General features: G+C 33.5%; 2 protein-coding genes across 2 annotated transcripts in view; both read left to right on the plus strand.

The window, feature by feature from the left end:
• Nucleotides 1-1,331: 1,331 nt before the first annotated feature.
• LOC121234530 (nucleotide pyrophosphatase/phosphodiesterase-like) lies at nt 1,332-7,282 on the plus strand. The gene is given in 13 exon segments (XM_041130494.1): nt 1,332-1,490; nt 3,825-3,916; nt 4,136-4,202; nt 4,306-4,428; nt 4,567-4,659; nt 4,855-4,984; nt 5,272-5,353; nt 5,444-5,576; nt 5,769-5,974; nt 6,087-6,212; nt 6,343-6,548; nt 6,551-6,651; nt 6,833-7,282. Coding segments are annotated over 13 exon segments (1,824 nt in total). The 3' UTR covers nt 7,139-7,282.
• A 931-nt stretch (nt 7,283-8,213) lies between these two features.
• Nucleotides 8,214-24,833, plus strand: part of LOC121235957 (nucleotide pyrophosphatase/phosphodiesterase-like) — a 41,150-nt gene continuing 24,530 nt past the window's right edge. Inside the window, exon 1 of the mRNA XM_041132414.1 lies at nt 8,214-8,283. Coding sequence (XP_040988348.1) covers nt 8,251-8,283 — 33 coding nt within the window. The 5' untranslated portion in view covers nt 8,214-8,250. The remainder of the gene's footprint in view (nt 8,284-24,833) is intronic.

Genomic DNA, 24,833 nt, shown 5'->3' on the forward strand with positions numbered 1-24,833 from the left:
TCGTGGGGAGAAATGAAGACAACGCTGACGGTCAAACGACTAACCCAGCAGAACTCCGAGAACGGCAAAAAAAAAGGCTTATACGCTTCAAATGCAATGAAAATAAAAGGCTTAAACAAGTTTCTAGAAGATAAAATAAAAATCAAAGTAATTGCACACGTTTAGGTATCGCCCTTATTTACTATTTTTTTTTTATGTTTTCAATTAAAGAAATTAAATAACCAAAGGAAACTTTAACATCTGTGGTACTGATCACTAAAATGATAAATTATTACACAATATACATGATATATAATTTTGAAAATTGATATAACCATAAAAAGAACTTATAAAGTAATTTATAAATTAAAGCAGCTTGATCACGTAGTATGTTAGACTTATTTTATAATAAAAATAACTTTATAATTTAACGCATCAGTAGATCAAACTGCATCAATTTATAAATTTATTTTATAAAATCTATTTATAACTAAATATTTGTAAATAACTTTTATGTCATGCAAAAGTGAGAGGAATTTCGAAAAAGCACTACGTACCGTGTGTACGTAATATGTATTGTTTGTTTTTAGAAATCTAGAAAAAGTAAGATTAAGGATTCCTTCGAGAATCTCAATCAATTTCATCTCATTTCATTATTACAATTTTCTTAAATTTTTACATAAAATACGATAAACAACTCAACTTTTTCAAATCACAAAATAATAATATATTAAAAATAATATTTTAATCATATTTAGGTTGCGAAGATTTTTAGGTTGTGTTTGGTTGTTGATCAAACTCAATTCATCTCGAATCAATCATTGAGATGAGATTCACTATTTTTTTTAACTTGCTATAAAAAAAAATTAAATTCATCTTAACTTACTTCAATATACATTTCAATCTAAAATGTTAAACTCATCTCAACCTTAAAAAATTAAATCTATTTCAATATAATTCATAAAATATTATTATTTATAACTCAATTCAACTCATCTCAATATATAAATGCAACTTAACGGCTAAAAAGCACGTTGTAACAACAATAGTTTACTCCTTCAAAAATACAAAAACAATAGTTTACAAGCTCGTGATCATCGAGTCTCTGGCCACTAGCTCCTCTATATAACACGCCAATGTTGCCTTTCTCTCCCTCACAGCCTAATAACCCCTTGCAACCTCCATGAATGGCTTCTTACAACTACTTCAGCTAGCTGAGTTTTCCTTCTTCTCTTCTCTGCATTTCTTCACTCATTCCAGAACTTCCCTGGTCTTCTAAGCCAGAAAAAAATTAGGTTAACAAAAATGGCAGACACGGCCTGGAGCTGCGGCTGATGATGAAGTTGTTTACAATGGGATGCTATGGTGGTTGGGAGCATGGGCTTGGCATCAGGTCACGTCATGGCAGATTTGACCAGCACCCACTCTCTGAGATCGACATTTACAAAACGACTCTTGCCCTCCGTGACTCCGTCTCCATCAAAGCCAGTCCCCTCATTCTTGGCTTGAAGGTATCTCATGATTTTTCTCATCCACGTACAATTAATGTATGCTAATTGACTGCTCCACGGTTTTATTAATTTCTCTCTCGTTTTATTCATGTCATGTGAATACGTTGTAATTTAAACTTCGATGATACGTACGATATTATATATATATATATATATATATATATCTGGGTAGTGGAATCTTTTAGCCACAAAGAGATCATATTATATAAAGTAAATTTATAATTTGACGTGAATTGATGTAGTTATAAAGTTATTAATTTTATTATAAAATAGATCTAATATATCATATGAAATCATGTTAATTTATAATTATTTTTATAAGATCTATTCGTGGCTAAAACACTTTTGATCAAACTCTATGGAGAGAGAGAGAAAGTAGAGTAAGTAAAAAAAAAAGATAATAGATCAGGAGCTTAAAAAAGAGATGATAATTAAGATATGTCACGCTTTATATATTTTATTGAAAAATATATTTGTTCGCTTTTGAAACTTTTGGTTCAAAGCTTGGACTTTTAAAAAAATATTTTGGTTCTATAATTAAAAATATTAACAAAAATTAAATACATATATATCATAAAGAAAATTGGAGCTTTTTAGAATTTTTGTGGACTGCTGGATTTATTTCTAACTTTTTTTGGGTTACTATATAAGATGAATATATGGGGTGTCTAGCTATATATATATAAAAATATATATATTATATATTAATACCGATTTTTTTTCTTTAAAAAAAAAAGAAAAATTATGATCAGAAGAGTAATATTATTGAGTTATTAATGACCAGGCCGCCCATATTCGTTCGTTGGCAGGTTCAATAATTTCATATATTATATTTGATTTGCTTTGCTTGGTGGAAGAGCTAGCCATTCATGTAGTCCATATGGCTGTCAGATAGAAAGGAACTTATCACCAGAAATATGATTAATATATATAGCCATTCATGTAGTCCATCCATGTGTGTGTACGTATGAGTATATATATATATATATATATATATATTTTAAGATGAGTAATATTTTGTATAATATATAAGTTTTGCAGAGTCAGTTTGTAAACCAGTAAATCTTCTCACGAAAAAAGAGAAATGATATTCTTACTCTACAATTTTCTAATAAAATAATATTTTTTTAAATATTTATTTTAATTTTGATTTTAATTTGATGTGTTTAAAATTTTTAAAAATATTATTTTATTAAAAATTATAGAAAAATTGTAAATGGGTGGTATGGCTATCATTGCTCCTGAAAAAATATATATAAAAAAAGCCTATATTTTTTAATGAAATATGGTTTTTAAACAAAGAAGCAGTGCAAGATCGACTTGCGAGATTTCTCTTTTGACATGAACTGCATGAAACATGATTGTAAAAATTAAAATATAGGAGAACGGTAAGGTGCACGTGATAGATCTGTTTTTATTATTATTATTATTATTTTTTTTTATAGAAGATCTGTTTTTATATATTATAATCAAAAGCCAAAGTTTCAGTTAATTAATTAATTTTTGTTTTTAACCAAAAGGAATATTTTTGGACCGACAAATTAACAAATACCAAAGATTTAAATTAACGAGCCTAGAGTACGTACGTACCTCCTTAGTTAATTTTGATTATTTTATTAAAGGCATTATATCGGAAGGTTGGCCGCATGAGCCATGCAGTGGAAGGAAATCTTATCATGAATATTATATAAGATGATTAAAAATTATTATTTTTATTTATATGTTAATCTTTCGAAGTCCTGATAATGAAAGCTTATCATCCTAACATTTCAATGGAATGATGATCATATGATTTACAAAAAATTGTTATTTGGGGTTGTTTGTAGAACACCACAGGTAATTATATTGTACGTGTTTATATAATATATATATATATCAATAATAAAATGTGGTCCAAAAATTATAATTGTATATTAATAAGAATAATACTAGAAATAGTACTCTTAGGGTCGGTGGGCAAACATCTCGCACTTTTTTTTTTTTAAAGAATGAGTTTATCATTAAAAAAATAATGTAGATCCCACGTACATTTATCATTTTTTTAAAAACAAAATGCATTAAGTTTGCACATATCCTATGACTATATAAATCATTTCCCTTATTGATAAATAATTCAGTAATCTAACAACATGTATAATATTTTTCGGATGCATCTACTGATTACATGCAAAAAACGTGCGTTGTTTTATGATTAATTTATCATTTTGATTATTGGTGTTGATCATGATAGATATATATATATATATATATATATATATATAATATCATTGTTTATGCAAAAATACTCTTAATAATTTGTTGCGTGTTTTCGATCTTTTCTTTATATAATTACAGGGCGAGGATAAAGAATGGGTGACAGTGAATGTTGTGAACCTAGATCCATCTGAGGATGATTGGGTTGCAGTTTTCTCTCCTGCAGAGTTCAAGTACTAATCATATACATCTCTTAATACAATCTAGCAAGCTGCTCAATTTTAGTACACATTAATACCATTGAATTATAGAATGCAATTTAATTAGTTTTTGGCCTTTTTCAAACTGATGAATTATTATATGGATTGGAGATTAGGAGTTTAGGAGTTTTGTTGCATATTTTTCTGTGAATGCTCTCAAGTTGAAGGAGTATTTTTGTTTTAAAATGGCAGCGCATCGACCTGTTCGCCAGTGTCTAGTGAAGAAGAGGAGCCATATATATGCTCAAGCCCGATTAAGGTGTCTCCAATGCGAACTACTTTGAAATTAAAAATAGACAAAAAATGAAAAATTTGTTTGGTTTTTTGGCTCTCTTAATTAATGTATTTGATGTTCATTACAGTTCAAGTATGCAAATTACTCCAATTCAAAGTATACAAAAACTGGCAAAACTGTTCTCAAATTCCAGTTGATCAATCAGAGGGCAGATTTCTCCTTCGTATTATTTTCAGGCGGTTTGTCAACTGTATATCCATTTCTCCCCTAAGATCCTTGTAAATGTGTTTTTATGTTTTATGTTTCTACATCACTTACAGTTCAGATTAACCAAGATTTTCTCCTGTGTATGCATGCTAATGAAAAATTATGTTTCTGGATATTGCAGCCTAAACTAGTGGCAGTTTCAAATTTCATAACATTTGCTAATCCTAAAGCACCTCTATATCCTCGCCTTGCTCAAGGGAAGTCTTGGGATGAAGTAAGTCCATTTCATAACAGTTAACAACACCTATAAAATCTTTTTTTCTCCATCCCTTTTAGTATTAGCACCCAAAGAAGACTTGATTTAGGAAATTTCAACACTGCCGAGAGGGTTTTTCATACATATTTTGGACTTAAAAAGGACACATGTATACAAATAATTCAAGCAGTGATCATTTGACAATATTTGCAGATGACAGTAACTTGGACTAGTGGATATGCATTAAATGAAGCCGTTCCATTTGTTGAATATGCTGTGAAGGGACAAGCTAAAGCTCGATCCCCAGCTGGAACATTGACAATTGATCAAAACAGCCTTTGTGGTATTATTCGTTTCATCTACACACGAGTATTGCATACTTTGTTTGCGATAAATAACTAGTTCATTGCTTTCAAGAAAGCTTTTAGTGATGAAAAAAGTCCATGAGTGTAATCTTTATATTTATAATTTAGGGCAAACCTTTCAACAGCTATTTGAGCATTGCTTTGAATCAAGTTTCTTATAGTACTTCTAATGTTTTGGGACATACCAAGTTCATTGATATCAGCTTTTGAATACAAAGTGAGCCGAAAGGCGGTTGCATAACATGATTTCCTTGGTATTTTGTAGGTTCTCCTGCACGGACGGTAGGGTGGCGTGATCAAGGTTTCATACATACAAGTTTCTTGAAAAGTTTATGGCCCAACTTTGTGTATGCTTTTATACATTTTTCTTGACACAAAACTATCCTAAATTGTTGACCGAAGATATCTATTGAAGGTTGGCTATAATGGTATTTCAGGTACACTTACAGGATGGGTCATCTCTTATCGAATGGCTCATATATCTGGAGCAAATCCTACTCTTTCAGATCATCCCCTTATCCTGGACAGGACTCACCACAATGTGTCGTAATATTTGGCGACCTTGGGAAGGTAGTTATGAGATCATTTGACTGAATGAAATCTATAGATCAATAATTATAAAGAGATTAACTCCAGTCACCAGCTGATATATCCATAGCCTTGGGAGGGTACTTGAAAACCTCTGCCAAGAGTTTAATTAATAAGATTTCTTGTGCATGAATTAAGGTAAAAACATTTTACATTTTTTCCTCTGTATTTCAGGCTGAACGTGATGGTTCAACCATGTATGCTGATTATCAGCCAGGATCTCTAAATACTACCGACCAACTCATCAAGGACTTAAAAAACATTGACATAGTTTTCGTTATTGGAGATTTAGCTTATGCAAATGGATACATCTCACAGTGGGACCAATTCATGTCACAGGTTGAGCCCATTGCATCAGCTGTCCCATTTATGGTTGCAAGGTTTGCCCCGTTACTCGTTTCCATCTAATCATAACCTTGTAACAATAAATCCCAAATAATTAAATTCATCCATTTGTATTAAGTTATGTATCTTTTATTGGTTATCATGCAGCGGTAATCATGAACGTACGTGGCCAAATTCAGGAGGCTTCTATCAACATACAGATTCAGGAGGGGAGTGTGGTGTGACTGCTGAGACCCTTTTCTACGTTCCTGCTGAGAACAGAGCAAACTTCTGGTAAAAACAATCACATATATGTTTTTCGAGTTATCCGATGGATTTGTAGCAACTTAAAGCATTCCTTTGTTTTTTGTACAATGATTTTTCTTTTTGAGATTCATGACGGAAATTTCAACTCAATGAGTAGGTATTCAACAGATTATGGCATGTTTCGGTTTTGCATAGCTGATAGTGAACATGATTGGAGGGAGGGATCAGAACAGTACCGATTCCTTGAGCATTGCCTTGCAACTGTGGATAGAAGGAAGCAACCTTGGTTGATCTTTGCTGCTCATAGGCCTCTAGGGTATTCCTCTAATGAATGGTATGCCAAAGAGGGTGCATATTCAGAGCCAATGGAAGGGATGATTTGCAGAAGCTTTGGCAGAAGTACAGGGTAGACATTGCCTTTTTTGGCCATGTCCATAACTACGAAAGAACATGCCCCATTTACCAGGTAATGGATGCTGCAAAAATCTCCACATTTTTTTGTCTCAAAAGTTTAAAATGATAGTAAATTAATGGCAACTTCAATTATTTAAATTATATTGTCTAATAACATTTCTAGTCCAAACAGTAAATTCACTTCCATGCCATTTTTTAACCTTTTTTGTATATCTTCAATGTTGGTGTTGTAGAATACATGCGTAAAATCTGGAAATACGAGTTATTCCGGCGTCATGAATGGAACAATCCATGTTGTCGCTGGAGGTGGAGGTAGTCATTTATCATCCTTCGCCACAGAAATACCCAACTGGAGCCTTTTCAGAGACTATGACTTTGGCTTTACAAAACTGACAGCATTCAACCACTCTTATCTGCTCTTCGAGTACAAGAAAAGTAGTGACGGGAAGGTGTATGATTCATTCACCATTATGAGGGAATACACCGATGTCTTGGCTTGTGTTCATGATAGTTGTGCACCAAGCACTTTGGCCTCTTGAGAATGTCTCTTTTTTCTTGGGTTTCTTATGTCTGTTGTTAATTTGCAGAAGCAAACTGACAGGGGATGTATTTTTCTTTCAAAGTTGTTGTTTTGTAATTTGAGAAATGGCTATGGATGGTCAAAGTTGTTAGATTATGATTCAGTCAGATCAAGCTTGATGATTTAGGTTTTAGTTTCCTATATATCCTTGTAATGCCTACAATACAAGTTAATCACCTTCCTTGATCACCTTGTATTGTATCATAATGCCTACGAGTTGCAATAAATTATTTAGAGGATTTCAAGGCTTCAAGCAAATTGATAATATTCTTGGGGGGAATTCATGTTGTATCCAAAACTCTACATTTTACAATATCATAGTAATAGGTGTTTTCTTTTATAAAGAAAATCTTAGAAAATTTAACATTTTTTCTTCTATTTATCTCAAAGGAAAAAATATTTTATCGGACAAGAAAAATATATTTGAAGAATGAAAATATAAATAGATAATTACATATGTATGTTAAGAATATATATATATATAATATAAATAATCGAATTTCCTTCCTCCCATCAATTTAAATTTTTGAAATAGATGATGATTTCATATATATTAAAGCATAAATCCTTAACTCAAACTCTACTATACACTACTTTATCCTATTTAATTAAGTATATTGTTTATATAAAAAAAAATTAAGTATATTGTTGTACAAAACCACTGTAAAATTAGAAAATGATAAATACGTAATATTTTTCACAATACTTTATATAATTATATAGTAAAACGAGGAATACTTTTATAAAAGAACAATGATATCTACACAACATTTTATAAAAATAAATACTTTATAAAAATATTTTTATTTTAAAATATAATTATAAAATGTGTCGTAAAAACTGCTGCACAATATCTTTGTTAGTTAAAATTATCCTTGAATATATTGAAGCACATGGCCAGTGACATCTTCCTTAACGGTTTCTGTCTCTACGAAACTACATAGACCATTCGTGGTTTCTTACTTTCTCTTCCCTTTAACCTATCAAGCATTGCATTTCAACTTGTCAACCCTCAAAGAAAATCCAAAATCCATAAAAAGAAGGAATACAAAAAAGTCAAACACGGAAAAAATGGATAATCCTAGGCATCTTAATGTCATATTATTATAAATTGTACGAACTCAGAATATACTACAACAAAAATTAGTTTTTGTGATGGTTTGTAAATTGTGATAGTGCCTCAACCGTCACAAAAAAGTATTTTCTGAATCGTCACTGGAGGTATATGAGAAATTACATTACATTCGAACGTTGAGACTATTTACGTGTGAATGTGAAAATTTTTGGCGCCAACGTTCGAACGTTATTGATTATCACGTGTGAACGTTAATTGATTTAATATTAAAGTTAGATATTTCAAATTAAAAAGGATTGAGAATTGAAATGCAGTGATTTAATATTAAAGTTATATAAGCTAACATTAAAAAAGATTGAGAATTTAAATTCAAAAGTTGTAGATATATGAAATAATATGTATGATAAAAATAAAGTACAAAATACTCATAACGAGTTGTTTACATATTTATTAAAATCGCCAATCAATATGTTGACCTTTGTGTTTAGGATATCTATCCGATGGAAAACATAGGTGACAAAATCTCCAACACTTTGTTCTACTGATGTGATCTTTCAATCGATGTGCGCAGTAATATCTGAGACCATCGCATCAACCCAAGCAAGCTGCGCATCTCTCATAGATGTACCCGTCGGCGGCTGACTAGTAATCCCAACATCGGGCTCAGACTGGGTCGGAGGAACAAGATCTAGTATAGGGCCAGGCTAATGTTGAGAATGCCCCTTCCCCTGTCCAATGCTCCGATGGTGTGTGGTGATGTCGAAGGGGCTCATCTAGTTTGTCATCCACTCCTCCACCTTGGGTTGCACAATCTGGGTCAGTAATAGCTTGGTAATAAGGACTCCATATGGGAGGCTGTCCGTGGAGACGACGCTTGCTTCGTAACAGATCCTCTAAAAAATATGAAGTGGTAAGTCGATGGGGTCTCCACGTGCCACTCGTATAAGGAACTATGCGTGAGTCTGGCTAAATGTGGCCTTATGTTCCACAGGATCCATATTAGTTGCAACAATAAGATGCAACATGCAGAAAAAAGGGATGAGCTATACCTGGCTAAAGGAGTTCTTCCTATCGATCGGGTCTCAGTCACTCCCAGTGAGGATGTAGAAATCCTCATCTCGGCGCCATCCTCCTCATCAGTATCCCCAGCCTTTGACCAATTGACTAGACCAGTAGCTGATGCAGAAGTGTCTACATTTGCATCTACTCGGGATCCATCCATAGACTGAACATCTTCTGCAGTCAATATCTTAGGTACGCGACGGATCCCTAGAAGCTCGAAGAAGACGTCTGCCTAGACCTTGAACTAAACACTACGTACTGTTACAGTGTGAGAGGATGCGTCCTTAAGCATTGAGCACATCCCCATATAAAACTCCCGAACCATTGAGGGATACCCCTCCATGTGCAGATACTCATCCAACCTCTCGTAACGAACACATCCCGAACGCTCTTTTGCTCTCACATGAGTTCGTAAAAGTGGTTAATCATAACTTCTCGTTCAGACATCACTGTTCGAGCCACGATTCGAGACTTGACCTAGCTTGTTCCTTCCTTCTCTTTTTTCCTAGTGGTCAGAGGATAAGCTATATCCTAAAATAAAGAAAAAATTTGAGCAATATTAATATTGGAATGCATATTATGTACTGTAATCTAAATTTTTTCAAGAATACGCTCAAATGTAATATATAATGTTCGGACGTTAAGCTTAAACGTGCGAATGTTTCAGTTATTACGTTCGCACGTTAAATTCCTCTAGAATAAACATTTTAACATAAGATGAGGTACATTCGAACATGATGACTATAACACACATTCAAACAAAACATATCACGTTTGCACGTTATGAAGCTGTTGAACGTATTTAATAATACGTGCGAACGTACAGAACTATTAGTTCGCACGTATAATTGATTTATAACAACTGAAAGGTTTTACATTCGCATAGATTCGAAAAAATGTTCGCACGTATGTGCTGCTCAAGAATATGAACGATCATACGTGAACGTTGCAAATGTTCGTTCGAATATAAAATATACATTCGCACGCACTCTCAATACGTTCGCACATACTGTAGAACCTTCGCACATTATATGATTAACGTGTGAATGTATACATCGTCTTCCTCATTTGGAATGTATAACGTTCGAATGTTACGAGATAAAAATGGCTGAGTCAACTCAGTCATTTCCTAACACCTCAAACACAATGAAAGTGGTCAAAAGCCATCGCAGAAATGAAATATAGACATTAAAAAAGCTTTCTACGATGACCGTTTGGCCATTGGCAACCCGTGATGGCCGAAAAATTAAGATGAAGGTCCGATCACCAATAGGTTTCGAGAACCACCGAAACTTCCATTAAACATAAAAAAGAAAAATCTACCCAAAGGTTAAATAGGGATGCCTACCTCTTTTGTGATGTTTGTGGTGAAGTTTGACGATGGCGACGACGGTATGCGACAGATGGAAATGTGAGAGAAACGTGAGTTGTGCCATTTCGTGTTTGGACTTGACCTTTTATACACGTAACATGCGAATGTTAAAGTGTGAACATGCGAATGTCTCAAGGGATGAGAGAGAAAGACATCCGAATGTTTCAATTATAACATGTGAATGTTCAATTACTTAATTCACATGTCATGCGAACGTTATGTTAGAACATGCGAACGTTTGTCACTTAATATCCAAACTTGCAAACGTTATATTGGTACATTCGAACGTCTCTAGAATAAATTTTCAATAATTTATACTAAATAATATATTATATATACACTATACTTATGGATTATGTACTAGTATATATATACTAGTCTAATGTTTTTATATAGTTTAATAAAATGTAATTAACAGCTAATGTTATGTACTAACATATTATAAGCTAATAATATGTGCTATAGTAATAACACTATGTACTAATATATAAGTTATACTAGTACATAGTGCACTAGCATAATATATATACTATATACATTAGTCTAGTGTTATTAATTAGTTTAATAAAGTGTAATTAACAACTAATGTTATGTACTAACATATTATAAGGTATATGTTATACTAATAACACTATGTCCTAGTATATAAGTTATACTACTACATAGTGCACTTGTATAATATATATAGTATATATACTAGTGTAGTATTATTAATTAGTTTAATGAAGTGTAATTAACAACTAATATTATGTATTAACATATTATAAGCTACTAATATTATACTATACTAATAACACTATGTACTAGTATATAAGTTATGGATGATATAATCTCAAATGGGATAGGACCAACTACCGAAGATCTAAAGAGCAGTGAGAATTGGAGCATATGATGCGTGTAAATTAGTTTGCATTATGCTAATCAATAGGTTTTTTTAGAAATGGATAAAAGTTGGATGTATCTTGGCAATAGACTTGGAAAGTTAGAAATGGATAAAAGTTGGATGTATCTTGGCAATACACTTGGAAAGGACTATACTGTGTATGCACGTGGACTTAGAGCCTTTATTGATTTTGCTCGGGTCTCTGCTGATAGTCGCGGTTACATTAAGTGTTCATGTTGAGGATGCAAAAATCTGTGTGCTATAGGATTGGATGAAGTAGAAAGTCATATATTTGTAAATGGTATGGATTCGGGATATATCCGATAGGTATTGCATGGTGAGCCATACAAACAATCAACTGAGATTATGTTTGGTCATAATATTGATATGCGGCACATGGATGGTACTGAGCAGGATGACCTTAATGAGTGGAATGAGATGGAGGAGATGTTAGGTAATATTGAAGCTGAGATGTTTATGGATGAAATGGACAAGGACGCCTCAAGTGGCTGAGGGACTGAATCAAAATCTAAAATGTGGGAAGATGCAAAGCGTGAGCTTTACCCTGGATGTACAAAACATAGCAAAATGTTGTTTATTGTACGGCTGCTTCACATTAAGTCGTTGTGTGGGATGTCAACAAAAGCAATCAACATGGTCTTTGACTTGTTTAATGAGGTGTTTCCTGAAAGTTATGCATTGCCGAATAATTTTTATAAAGCGAAATAGTTGAGAAAGGGGTTAGGGTTTGAGTACAAGTCCATATATGTATGCAAAAATGATTGTGTTTTGTTTTGGAATGAGAATGAGGAAAAACAAGCTTGTCTCGTATGTTAAGAGTCGAGGTGGAAGGGTAAGAAAAATATTCCAGTGAAGATTTTGCGTTATTTCCAGCCAAAATCCAGATTGCAAAGGCTATATATGTGTAAAAAAAAAAAAAGCTCAAGATTTGAGGTAGTACGAGGAGAAAAGAGTTAAGGATGATGAATATATAAGGCACCTAGCTGACTCACTTGCGTGGCAAAGGTTTGACGATCAATACCCAGAGTTTGGAAATGAAGCTTGTAATGTGCATCTAAGACTAACAACGGATGGATTCAATCCATTTGGCAATATGAATACAAGTTACAATACTTGGCCCGTAGTGTTGATTTTATATAATCTTCCACCATGGAGGTGCATGAAGGCGCCAAACTTTCTGTTAACTTTACTTGACTCCTATCCAAGATCACTTGAGAATGATATTGACGTATTCATGCAGTCGTTAATTGAAGAGTTGAAAGATTTATGGGAGACATGAGTCAAAACTTTTGATGCATATACGTCGACATCTTTTCAGATGCATGTTGCAGTAATATGGATGATAAATGATTTCTCAGCACATGGAAACCTTTCCGGTTGGAGTACTAAAGTAAAGTTAGCATGTCCCACTTGTAATAAAAAACCTGCAAGTAAGTGACTAAAATATTTGCAGAAGATGTGTTTTATGGGTCATCGACGGTATCTGTCAGTAAATCATTCATGGCGACGGGAATGCGCTAAATTTGATGGGAGAGTTGAGACAGAACTGCATCAAAGGAGTTGACTAGGAACAAGATAGTCGAATAGTTACTAGAAGTTATAGTGAACAATTTTGGCAAAGGTCAAAGAAAGAACAAGAGGAAACGAGGCGCTGCAGAATTGAATTGAATAAAGCGTAGTATTTTCTTTGACTTGCCGTATTGGCCATCATGCATGCTGCAACATAGTTTGGATGTAATGCACATAAAGAAAAATATTTATGATAATAATGTGGGGACATGGATGAGTAGTAACAAAAAGATGAAGGACACTATTAAGACGAGGAAAGATCTTGAGAGAACGAAGATTAAACATAATTTGCATTTGCGAATGAAAGATAATAGGGTGGTTATGTCGCATGCATGTTTTACGATGACAAATGATGAGATGATTGATTTTTGCAAATGGTTGCAAAGTGTGAAGTTGCCAGATGGTTATGCGTCCAATCACGGTAGATGTGTGAGCCCTGATAACTGGAAAATAAGTGACTGAAAAGTCATGATTGTATGTATTTTTGTAGAAATTGTTACCAGTGAGAATTCGTGGGAAACTGACTTATAATGTATATGTCGCCATAACCGAACTTTGCATGTTTTTCAAGGATTTGTGCTCTCGGGTTGTAAATCGAGATATGTTACGAAAGATGGAAGAAGACATTACTGTGTAAATTCGAGCAGATCTTTCCACCATCATTTTTTGATATAATGGTCTATTTAGCAATACATTTACCTCGGGAGGTACTGTTAGGTGGTCCGGTGCAGTTCCGTTGGATGTATCCAATTGAAATATATTTGGGTAGATTGAAACGCACTGTTGGGAATAAATTTCGAGCTGAGGGTTCAATAGCATAGACTTATATACACGATGAATAGTTGACATTTTGCTCTTTATATCTTCGTGGTATTGAGACACAATTTAATAGTGAAGAGCGGAATGTTGATCTTGCTGCTCCTCCCCTTGTGACCTATCAGCGTTTTCTCATAATGTACGACATTTGGGTGCACAAACAGGATACGACTTAATTGGTGGAGAGTTAGGAAAAGCTCGGTGGTACCTATCGAATAATTTTCAGGAGATTGATGACTATCTTAGGTATATTGCTGCATACTTAGAATAATTCTAATTAAAAATATTACTAGTCTAAAATGTTATGTAATGCACATATTCTATTCTTTTGTACTTCTATATAGTGACCAAATGGACAAACTTAGGACAGAAGGCATAGAGAATATAGAGGCGAGACACGAAGAAATATTTTCGGATGGTTTGAATAATGCATAGGCATTTTAAATGTCTCATGACTTAAAATCACTATGAACCATTTTAATTCTTGTTTACTTTTATTAACTTTGTTACAATTTCAATTGTTAGATTTTAGAATAATGTGCTAATAATCCCGCATTAGTTCGTGGTCCCTCACACAGAGCACTTCGATACACTACATGCACTGTTCGTGGTTATAGATTACATACTATGGACCTTGAACGTAATCGAAAGACGCAAAATTGTGGTGTGTTGGTCAATGGAAGTGATGCAATAGATGACATTGACTACTATGGTGTCAAATGTGACATTATTGGATTAAAATACTTGGATGGGAATGTGAGATAAGTTTTTAAATGTGATTGGTGGGATATAGGCGGTGGTTGAGTTTTGATACATAGGGATAGTCACTTTACGAGTGTCAATACTGCATGTAAATGGTACGAAGATGATCCATTCGTATTGGCTTCTCAAGCTACCCAAGTCTATTACTTAGTTGATCCAATGAAAGGGGCCAATGAAGATACTGGAGAGATAACTTAGCGAGCCGTACAATCGGAATATATATGATGTAGGAATGGTAGTGGATCACGATCATAGTGGAGATAAAAATGACACTCCGACCATAGAGGCCTACCGGGAAAATGGAGAGGGTATTAATTTATTTGTTGACCTCGATGCACTTGAACTAATCCCCTTATGTAGAGATGACGTCTCACCCTTACATCTCGACTCATCCGTATAAAATGAACATTCAGTTCATGAAGTGAGTGAAGAAGAAGAAAAGAGTCCAAAGAGGAAGTCGATGAAGAAGAAGATGATGATGATGACGACGAAGATGTTATTGAAATCAATTCTGAAACAAGCATGAAAAATATATCTGGAAATGAAGAATAAAAGTATTAAATATTTTATTTACATGGGTGACAATACAATACATTTTTTATAAATTATTCTATACTAATTTTTTTTAAATATTAATTATTTTCAAGGATGTCACCAAAATGAAAACGAAGAAATGTGCCTCTTCCCCAAAGTCCCGAACTCGTTCACGACTCCTCAATTGAGGACTCCGCTCCTAAATAAGTTAATACACAGGACACAGACAACCAGTCAACACCTACCAGTAAGAAAATTTTGTTGATAATTAATTATATTTCAATACTTTGGGGACTATATTTACTTATTTTAAAAATATTAAATGATGTCTTATCACGTCGCAGACGTGACTACACGCGTGGCCTTGCTCTGGAAAGAAATAAAAGGTATGAAAAAATCAAAGTCAACATTCCTGATAACTTCATTAGAAGAGTGGACGATAGTACAACATCGCTTTCCTCCTATGTTAGCACACTAGTCCAAGCTTATGCCACATTTTATATGAAATCATGGAAAGATGTTTTGTATGAGGTGAATGATCACATTCGGAGTTGTGTACTGATGAGTTTATATATGAACGTAAATTTTTTTAGAGATGTTTTGATTTCATATTTTTGACGCAATTCACTTTTTAGGATGAATTCAACCTCACTTTTGGCTGTGGCGAGGATGTGCTAACTGTGAACGAGTTGATGGCTACATTATTTCGACGTCACAAGGGACAATGCCATGACCACTTCAAGAAGTTTGAGACGATGGAAGAGATTGTTTAGTCCCATTTTCAAAAAATAAAATTAGACGATTGGAGAAAGTATTGTGATCTTTTCGCAAGTCCAGGTTATCAGGTATTCTAGATTTATTCTCTATAAGTTATTTACATCTATATTGGTATCATATATTATATTTAACATTGTTAATTTCTCCTGCATCACTTAAGTTCTATGAATGTACAAAATAGAACGGCTTTGACAATTCACCATCGTACCGGCTCAAGGTCATTTCAATGACTTGCCGATAAAATGGTAATTGATAACTTATTAATTCTCACTCATTTTTATCATATTATTTCATTTAAGTACTAATATTATTTTTTTAAATTATTAATGTGTCTTTGTTAGAAACGTGATGATCCTGAAAATTTCTCTCTCATTCATGTCTATGCCATTACTCACACACACTGATGAGCACAGTAAGTGGGTTGATCATGTCACTAAAGATAATTATGTAAATGAGGTTATTTTCTATGAATAGATTATGCAACATGTGAATTCATATTATGTTTGATTCCTCATTTCTTTTAATGTGTTACTTATTGTGTGTTTTTGTTGTAATTGCAGGAAAAAAGTATTGAGATCCAATCAGCCAGCCTCTAAGAAACCCTCTCTTAGTGACATCAACATATTCACGCAAGTGCTCGGGACAAAATCTGGTTTGGTAAGAGGTTTGAGACATTCTTTCAAACGTTTTGATTCATCCTCCAAGACCTCGACTTCGGAAATAAACAATTTTACTAAAGATTTAGATGCAACACGCTAAGAAATTGAGTAGATGAAGTAGAGACAACAGGAGTTGAAGTCTCTCTTATCGCAACAGTCTGACTTAGAAACATGTTTGCAGGAGCAACAAAGAGACTGCGATGATAGAATACGCATTGAAGTCCAAGAGCAAATACAGAGAGAGATGATGATCTAGATGGAACGTGTTATGCCAATTCAACAGGATCGCAGTGGGCGAGGAAAGAAGAATGAAATTACTATTTTTTATCAAAACTTCGCATGTAAACAACAAACGTTCGAATCTTGCTTCAGTGAATTCGAACAAAATGATCGAATGTAAAACACTCAGTTCGCACGTTTTAACGCACAAACAATCCAAACGTTCGAATGATTATAATAGATACATGCGAACAAGAAACTAACATCCAAACGTTAAAAATTTTACGTTAGAACTATTGATCTTTAGCATCCGAATGCTACATTCAAAAGTCTCCAAGTTAACGTTTGAATGTAATTATCATTCGTGCGAAGCAAAAATAACGAACATCAATTTTTTTATGTTCGACTCTTAATCAGTCGGGTGTTCAAACGTAGGTTTATATGTGTGAACGTTACTTTCTGTGACAGTTTTTAACTGTCACAAAAAATTATCATGTTTGAACGATACATCTCACGGAAAACTTCCAACCATCACAAAAAAAACTTTTTGTGACGGTTGAACAGTAAACCGTCACAAAAAACATTTTATGATGCATTTTGGGTGATGGTCTCAAACCGTCACAAAAAATTTTTGTGACGATTTCGTCCGTGACAAAAGCCAAATTCTGTTGTAGTGGTAAGGGCCATTATTGAGTTTGCTTCTTGGGGTTTGGAGATTGTTTCTGCTTTGCAGTCTCAAAAATGGAAGAGAGCTTAGCTCACTGCCTGAAGTTTTTCACGATTGTGTACCTCTTGTGTTTGGCAAGCTTGAGCTTCACTTTTGCTCAAGTTAGAGGGCTCAACGAGGAGCCACTGTCAAATATTACCATACTCAAGACTACTCTCGCACTGCGTGACTCTGTCTCCATTAAAGTCAGCCCTTAGATTCTCGGGTTACGGGTACAGATTGGAATAGTCATTTATCAAAAAGATCATTTTTTGTAGTTTTAATTTATGTGAAAGGTCAAAGTTATTGAGATTTTTAGTTTAGTTCTAATTGTATTAAAATCTAGTTTATATTAGGGTTAAGTACTTCTACTCTGGCTCATTGATTGTCATATAGACCAGGAATCCAAGTGCTTCCGCTTTTTGTGGCGCCTTAATTGTGACCATCCTATGATAAAGCTATGCTAGTTTTATGTTGGTACAGTTTATATTGTGATTTGAGATTGGCCATTGGCTAATCTAGTAGAGGATGAAGTTTTTGGATACATTTGCTAAATACAGTTAGGTGGCATGTGTCTTGTTTATAGCGTGTTGTTCGTCTAGTAAAACCTCATTGAATTTTGATTGGTTACCTTCGAGTTTTGATGTGCATGATATGCATATTTTTTAAAGGTATGAAGTTTTTATGTGTGGTTTTCTTTACATGATTACAGGGTAATGATATTGTTGGAATAGGTTGCAATATATATTTAAATATTGAAGATAGAAAGTTTGTGAAAAGATTTAAAAAATGTGTGAACCAAGTCTCTCAAGTTATGGAAAATAAAATGAAAAGGTGTTTGGGGGCTGGTGGGATTTGAACCAGTGCATGGGCTGGAGAAGGGACACACCTCAACCACTCGCATCACTTCATTTGTGCTTGTAAGCATTATATTATTTAGCATAACTTCAAACGGTTAAGTTACAAAAGGTGCGATTTTTCACAAGCGTCTCCTTCAAGTCTATAAATCATATATGTATGAACATGAGGAACACTTCTTCTTCTCTGTCCCAGTTTCAGACTTCGCCATAGAAACTCAAGAACTCTCCTAAATTGCTATTTGTAGATTATAGGCTTTGTTGTATCCTAGAGACAATTTGCTAGGAACCTATTAGCAATCTCTAACCAAGTGGGGGTAGATATTGTCTTAAAGACAATATTTCTATACGCCTCAAAGCCTACAAATTTCTCAGATTCTCTTTTCAATTCCTTATTTTCCAACAATTTTAAGACGATATTTCAATGGAATGAGGGTCTAATGTAGTAAGTTTCAAAGTCATGAATCAAGATTTTGTGAAATTGGACAGATTTGTTGGAACCAATTTCATATGTTGGCAAGACAAGATGAAGTTTATTCTAACTGCACTGAAGACTTTCTATGTTTTGATCCAAATCTAAAGCCAATTTTTTATCCAGCTCCTGAAGATACTAAAAGTACTAATGCAGAAAGGATGAACTTGCCTGCAGGGGTCACATTCTTAATACTCTTTTTGATCATTTATATGATCTTTTTATTGCTATTAAGTCTCCTAGAGAAATCTGGAATGCTCTAGAAGAAAAATATAAGACAGAAAAATTAGTTATTGTTAAATTCATAATTTTGAAGTATTTTGAATTCTAAATGGTTGATAATCTATCTGTCTTAGACCAAGTGCACGAGTTGCAAGTTTTGGTTAACAAACTTCGCGGTCTGTCAATTAGTATTCTTGAGTCTTTCCAAGTGGGAGCAATTACTGCAAAACTTCCACCAAGTTGGAATAGCTACAAAAAGAAACTTCTGCATACGACAGAAAAACTCACTTTTAGAAAAAATTAGAAAACATCTACGAATTGAAGAAGAGAGTAGAATTCGTGATGACAACCATTTTAATTCTAAAGTGAATGTTAACAGTATTCAATACCATTTTGATTCTAAAGTGAATGTTAACGGTATTCAAAAGGGAGATGATAGAAAATAAAATTATCTTACGATAAAGAAGGGAAATACCTTCAAGAAGAATTATTCGACCAACAAAGACAAGAAAAATAGGCCATGTTTTAACTATGGAAAAAAGGACCATTATATTCGTGAATGCAGATTTTTAAAGAATAAGAAGAAAGAAAATGACAGTAGTTCAAACATGGCAAATGCAATTGAAGAAATCATTGCGATGGGAACAAAAAAGGAAATTGGCATGATAACTGAGGTGCATTTCGCTTCTACTACAAATTCCTCCGATTGGTGGTTTTATTCTGGAGCTACTGTACATGTGTGCAATGAGAAAGCACAATTCAAGAACTATGTTGTGGCTACTGATGGCCAAGAAGTTCTTGTGGGAAATCACAATTCTGTTCAAGTTCATGGAAGAGGAAATGTAGACATGTTGCTTACTTCTTGGAAGAAACTAATTTTAAGTAAGGTTCTTCATGTCCCAGATATTAAAAAGAATCTTGTAACTGCCAATTTGCTATGTAAAAAGGGCATAAAAGTTGTCCTTGAATCTGATAAGTTGATCTTGTCAAAGAATGGGGTATTTGTTGGAAATGAATATTCTTGTGATGGGATGTTCAAACTCAGTATTATGAATAAAGATGTTACACATTCTTCTTATATTATTGAGTCATTTTCTTTATGGCCTGGTCGTTTAGCGCATTTAAATTCTAAATATATGAAACATATGTCTAAGCATGGTTTAATTTCTTACAAGAATGTTGATAATTCAAAGTGTGAAATTTGTATTCAAGCTAAAATGACTAAGAATCCATTTCCTACTGCTAATAGAAATTCACAAATTTTAGTATTTATACATTCTGATACATGTGAATTAAATGACATTTTGACTAGAGGAGGGAGGAGATATTTTATTACATTTATAGATGATTTTTTTAGATATACTATTGTGTATTTAATGAAGAATAAATATGAGGCTTTTCACATGTTCATTTGCTATAAATCTGAAGTAGAAAATCAAAAGGAAAAGATTATAAAAATTCTTAGAACCGATAGAGGTGGAGAATATTTCTCACGTGAATTTTCTAATTTTTACGAAGAACATGGAATTGTTCACCAAATGACTACACCTTACACACAACAACAAAATGGTTTGGGTAAATGGAAAAATAGGACACTTGAAAACATGGTTAATGCTATGATTTTAAGTGCAAAGTTGTCATTCAATTTGTGGGGAGAGGCATTACTTACAGCATGCCATCTGCATAATAGAATACCATCTAGAAAATTACAAATGTCACCATATGAACTATGGAATGGAAGAAAACCAAATCTAGATTATCTTAAAGTGTGGAGGTGTCAAGCCTTTTACAGAGTTCCTGATCCAAAGAGGACTAAGGCTTCGTTTGGTTACGCTGTCAGATGAGATATTTTGAATAGCAATTAAATTTTTTAGTTAAGATGAGATGAAATAGTTTGTAAAAAAATGTGTGTTTGGATAGTGAGATGAAATGAGATTGTTTTTAATTTTTGAGATTTGAAAAAGGTGTGGGTCCCACTATTAATTAGAGAGCCGAAATGTCACTATTCACTGTCAGTTTTCACTGTTGACGCACTATTCACTTACTGTTCAGTTACTTTTCATTGTTCATTACTGTTTATTTAAGTTGATATTTTTAAAATTTAAAGATGAAATATAGTGTGTTTAGATAGGAAAAACTACTGTATGGTACAAAAAATCTCATCTGTATCATGTAACCAAACCGAGCCTTAGAATTAGGACTTAGAGTAATCAAAAGTGTGTTTGTTGATTATGCTGAAAATTCCAAGGCATATAGACTATTAGACTTAAGCTTTAATGTCATAGTGGAATCAAGAGATGTTGAATTTATTGAAAATAAATTCAATAATGTTACTGAATATGTTTCAGAACCTAATCAAACACAAGTTTCTAACTCTAATTCGAGTATCTCTCTTAATAAAAATAAGAGAAAGTCTACAGATTTGCCCGTAGAGCAAAGAAAGAGTTAGAGAGTTAGAAAAGAAAAGAATTTTGGTCCTGACTTTATTTCATCTCAAGCTATAGTCTTCCTTGTAGAAGGAGACATAAACATAGTCATTAATAAAATACCCATTGTTCTTAACACAGAGGATGATCCAAAAAGTTTTGATGAAGCCATGTCTTCTAGAGATGCAGCTTTTTGGAAAGAAGCTATAAATGATGAAATGAACTCAATATTATCTAATAATACTTGGGTGTTAGTGGATCTACCTCCAAATTCAAAAACTATTGGTAACAAATGGGTATTAAGAATGAAGTTTAATTTTGATGGATCAGTCCAAACTTTTAAGGCAATGTTAATTGCAAAAGGCTTTAGTAAAAATGAATGAATAGATTATTTTGATACCTATGCTCCAGTGGCAAGGATCACATCTATTCGTGTACTTATAACTCTTGCATCTATATATGACTTATATGTACATCCAATGGATGTAAAAACTGCTTTCTGAAATGGTGATCTTGATGAGAAAGTATACATGGAACAACTTAAAGGGTTTGTTCTGCCTGAAAATGAAAAGAAAGTATGTAAATTAGTTAAGTCATTATATGGTTTAAAACAAGCACCAAAACAATGGCATGAAAAGTTTGATTATGTTATTTTATCTGATGGTTTCAAACACAATTGTGCTGACAAGTGTATCTATTCAAAATTCACTAAAGATTTTGGTGTTATTATTTGTCTTTATGTTAATGACATGCTAATTTTTTAAACTAATATGAAAGGCATATGTGAAACCAATAAGTATTTGACTTCAAAGTTTAAAATGAAAGATCTTAATGAAACAGATACTATTTTGGGAATCAAAGTGAAAAAACGTAGTGATGGTTATGCACTATGTCAATCTAATTATATAGAGAAAGTGCTTCTTAAATTCAAACATCTAGGAATAAAAGAAGCAAATACACCATATGACTCCAGTGTAAAATTAAGTAAGAATTCTGGAAAGGCAATAGCATAGCTTGAGTATGCTAGTGTAATTGGTAGCATGATGTATGTTATGCATTGTACCAGACCAGATATTGTCTATGTAGTGTGCAAACTTTCTAGATACACTCGTTGTCCTAGTATAGATCAATGGAAAGCAATTGGCAGAGTGCTTGGATATTTAAAGAAAACATTCTACTTATGACTCTTTTATTCAAAGTTTCCTACTGTACTAGAAGGATACTCAGATCCTAGTTGGATTACTAGCACAAGTGATAATAAATCCACGTCTGGTTGGATATTTACCCTTGGTGGAGGTGCTATTTCTTGGGCATCAAAAAACAAACATATATTTCTCATTCCACAATGGAATCAAAGTTTATAGCATTAGCAACAGCAGGAAAAGAAGCAGAATGACTTAGGAATATGTTGTTGGATATAAAGTTATGGCCACAAACTATGCCAACTATTTCCTTGCATTGTGATAATGAGGCCACTATGTCTAGAGCATACAATAAAGTGTACAATGAAAAATCTTGACAGATAAGTCTAAGGCATGATTATATTAGACAATGAATCATTTATGGAATTATTACGATTGTCTATGTAAGGTCAAGTTATAACTTGGCAAACCTTTTTACCAAAGGTTTATCGCGAGAATTGGTAAGGGTTACATCCATTGGAATGAGACTAAAACTCTTTCAAAAGAATCACCAATAATGGTAACCCAACATTTTTTCAGATTTAATCTGAAAAAGAGTTTAATGGGTAATAACAAGTTACTGATTTGTGATTAGTTGAGCACTGCAATAACAAACTCTTATTCAGGATGGATCAAGGCTGACTGTTACGATTAAGAAGGATGAGTTTTACTCTTAATGAAGTTCAAATATAGAAGTGTCTTGGTAACAGGTACATAAAAGGAACTTCGCCTATATGAACATAGAAGTGGTGCCGCTTCTAACAAGAAATTTGGGTTTATACTTGTAAATGTTCATTAAATCTGGGTGCAGCACAAGGCCATAATAGTGCTAATAATTATGAACCTTTATTGTGAATTAGATATTATCATATGTGTGTTATTTCTGGTTTGAGTTAAAACGTTTTGGTTTAAGCCTATGCCACCAATTACTTTTCAAAACTTTGAATTAATCACACTAAGAGAAGGTTTAAGTCGAAAGATACATTCTTTTATGCATGATAATATCAATAATGAAACTGAATATAAAATATATATTACAACCTAGTGGGGGATTGTTAGAATAGGTTGCAATATATATTTAAATATTGAAGGAAGAAAGTTTGTGAAAAAATATAAAAAAATCTATGTGAACCAAGCCTCTCAAGTTATGTAAAGGCGCATAGGGGCTGGTGGGATTCGAACCAGTGCATGGGCTAGGGAAGAGACACGCCTCAACCACTTGCATCACTTCATTTGTGCTTGTAACCATTATAGTATTTAAACCTAACTTCAAACGGTTAAGTTACAAAAGGTGTGAGTTTTCACAGGCATCTCTTCAAGTCTATAAAACATATCTATACGAACGCGAGAAAGACTTCTTCTCTGTCCCAGTTTCATACTTCGCCATAGAAACTCAAGAACTCTCCAAGACATCCATCAAATAATGGGGGGCGCAATACCCATTCAGCATTGCCATAAGAAGCCTGACTTGAGCAAAATGGATTTTTACAACAAACATTCTTCTAACTCTCTGCCAGTGATATGATGTAAGCAGTCCCTTCCTAATCAAGAAAAATGTTTGGTACAATGATAAAGTTTTTTCTAGCATACAAGAATCAATAGGAACCAAACTCAGGAAGGGTCTACTCTAACCCCAACCCAACAAATGGTTTGCCTTGGACATTAAGTTGTCTAAACAAAAGTATATAAATCCACTGTAGATTAGTTGTAACCATTTTCTGGCACTAAAAGTGCCGCTTCTCTCATTTTACACAATTGAAGCTCTTGCACGCAACTAGATTGTGCGCTTTACTTTAAACAAAAGAGCCGATGATCTTTCACAAAAGCATATCTAGTACTCCGTTTATTAATTGCTATTTAAAGGCCCAAGATCCACAGAAAACAAAGCCACTTGAGAATCTAAGATGTTGATACTCCAGATTAATAACTGACTGGAAGACCTACTATTTAATCCTCTGTACAATTTTTTTTTTTTTAAGGATCCTTTCAACCAGATTTTCAACCATGACCATAGACCAATTTTATCACGGATTTGCCAAAA

Source organism: Juglans microcarpa x Juglans regia, chromosome 6D (assembly GCF_004785595.1).
Source record: "Juglans microcarpa x Juglans regia isolate MS1-56 chromosome 6D, Jm3101_v1.0, whole genome shotgun sequence".
Classification (NCBI taxonomy): domain Eukaryota; kingdom Viridiplantae; phylum Streptophyta; class Magnoliopsida; order Fagales; family Juglandaceae; genus Juglans; species Juglans microcarpa x Juglans regia.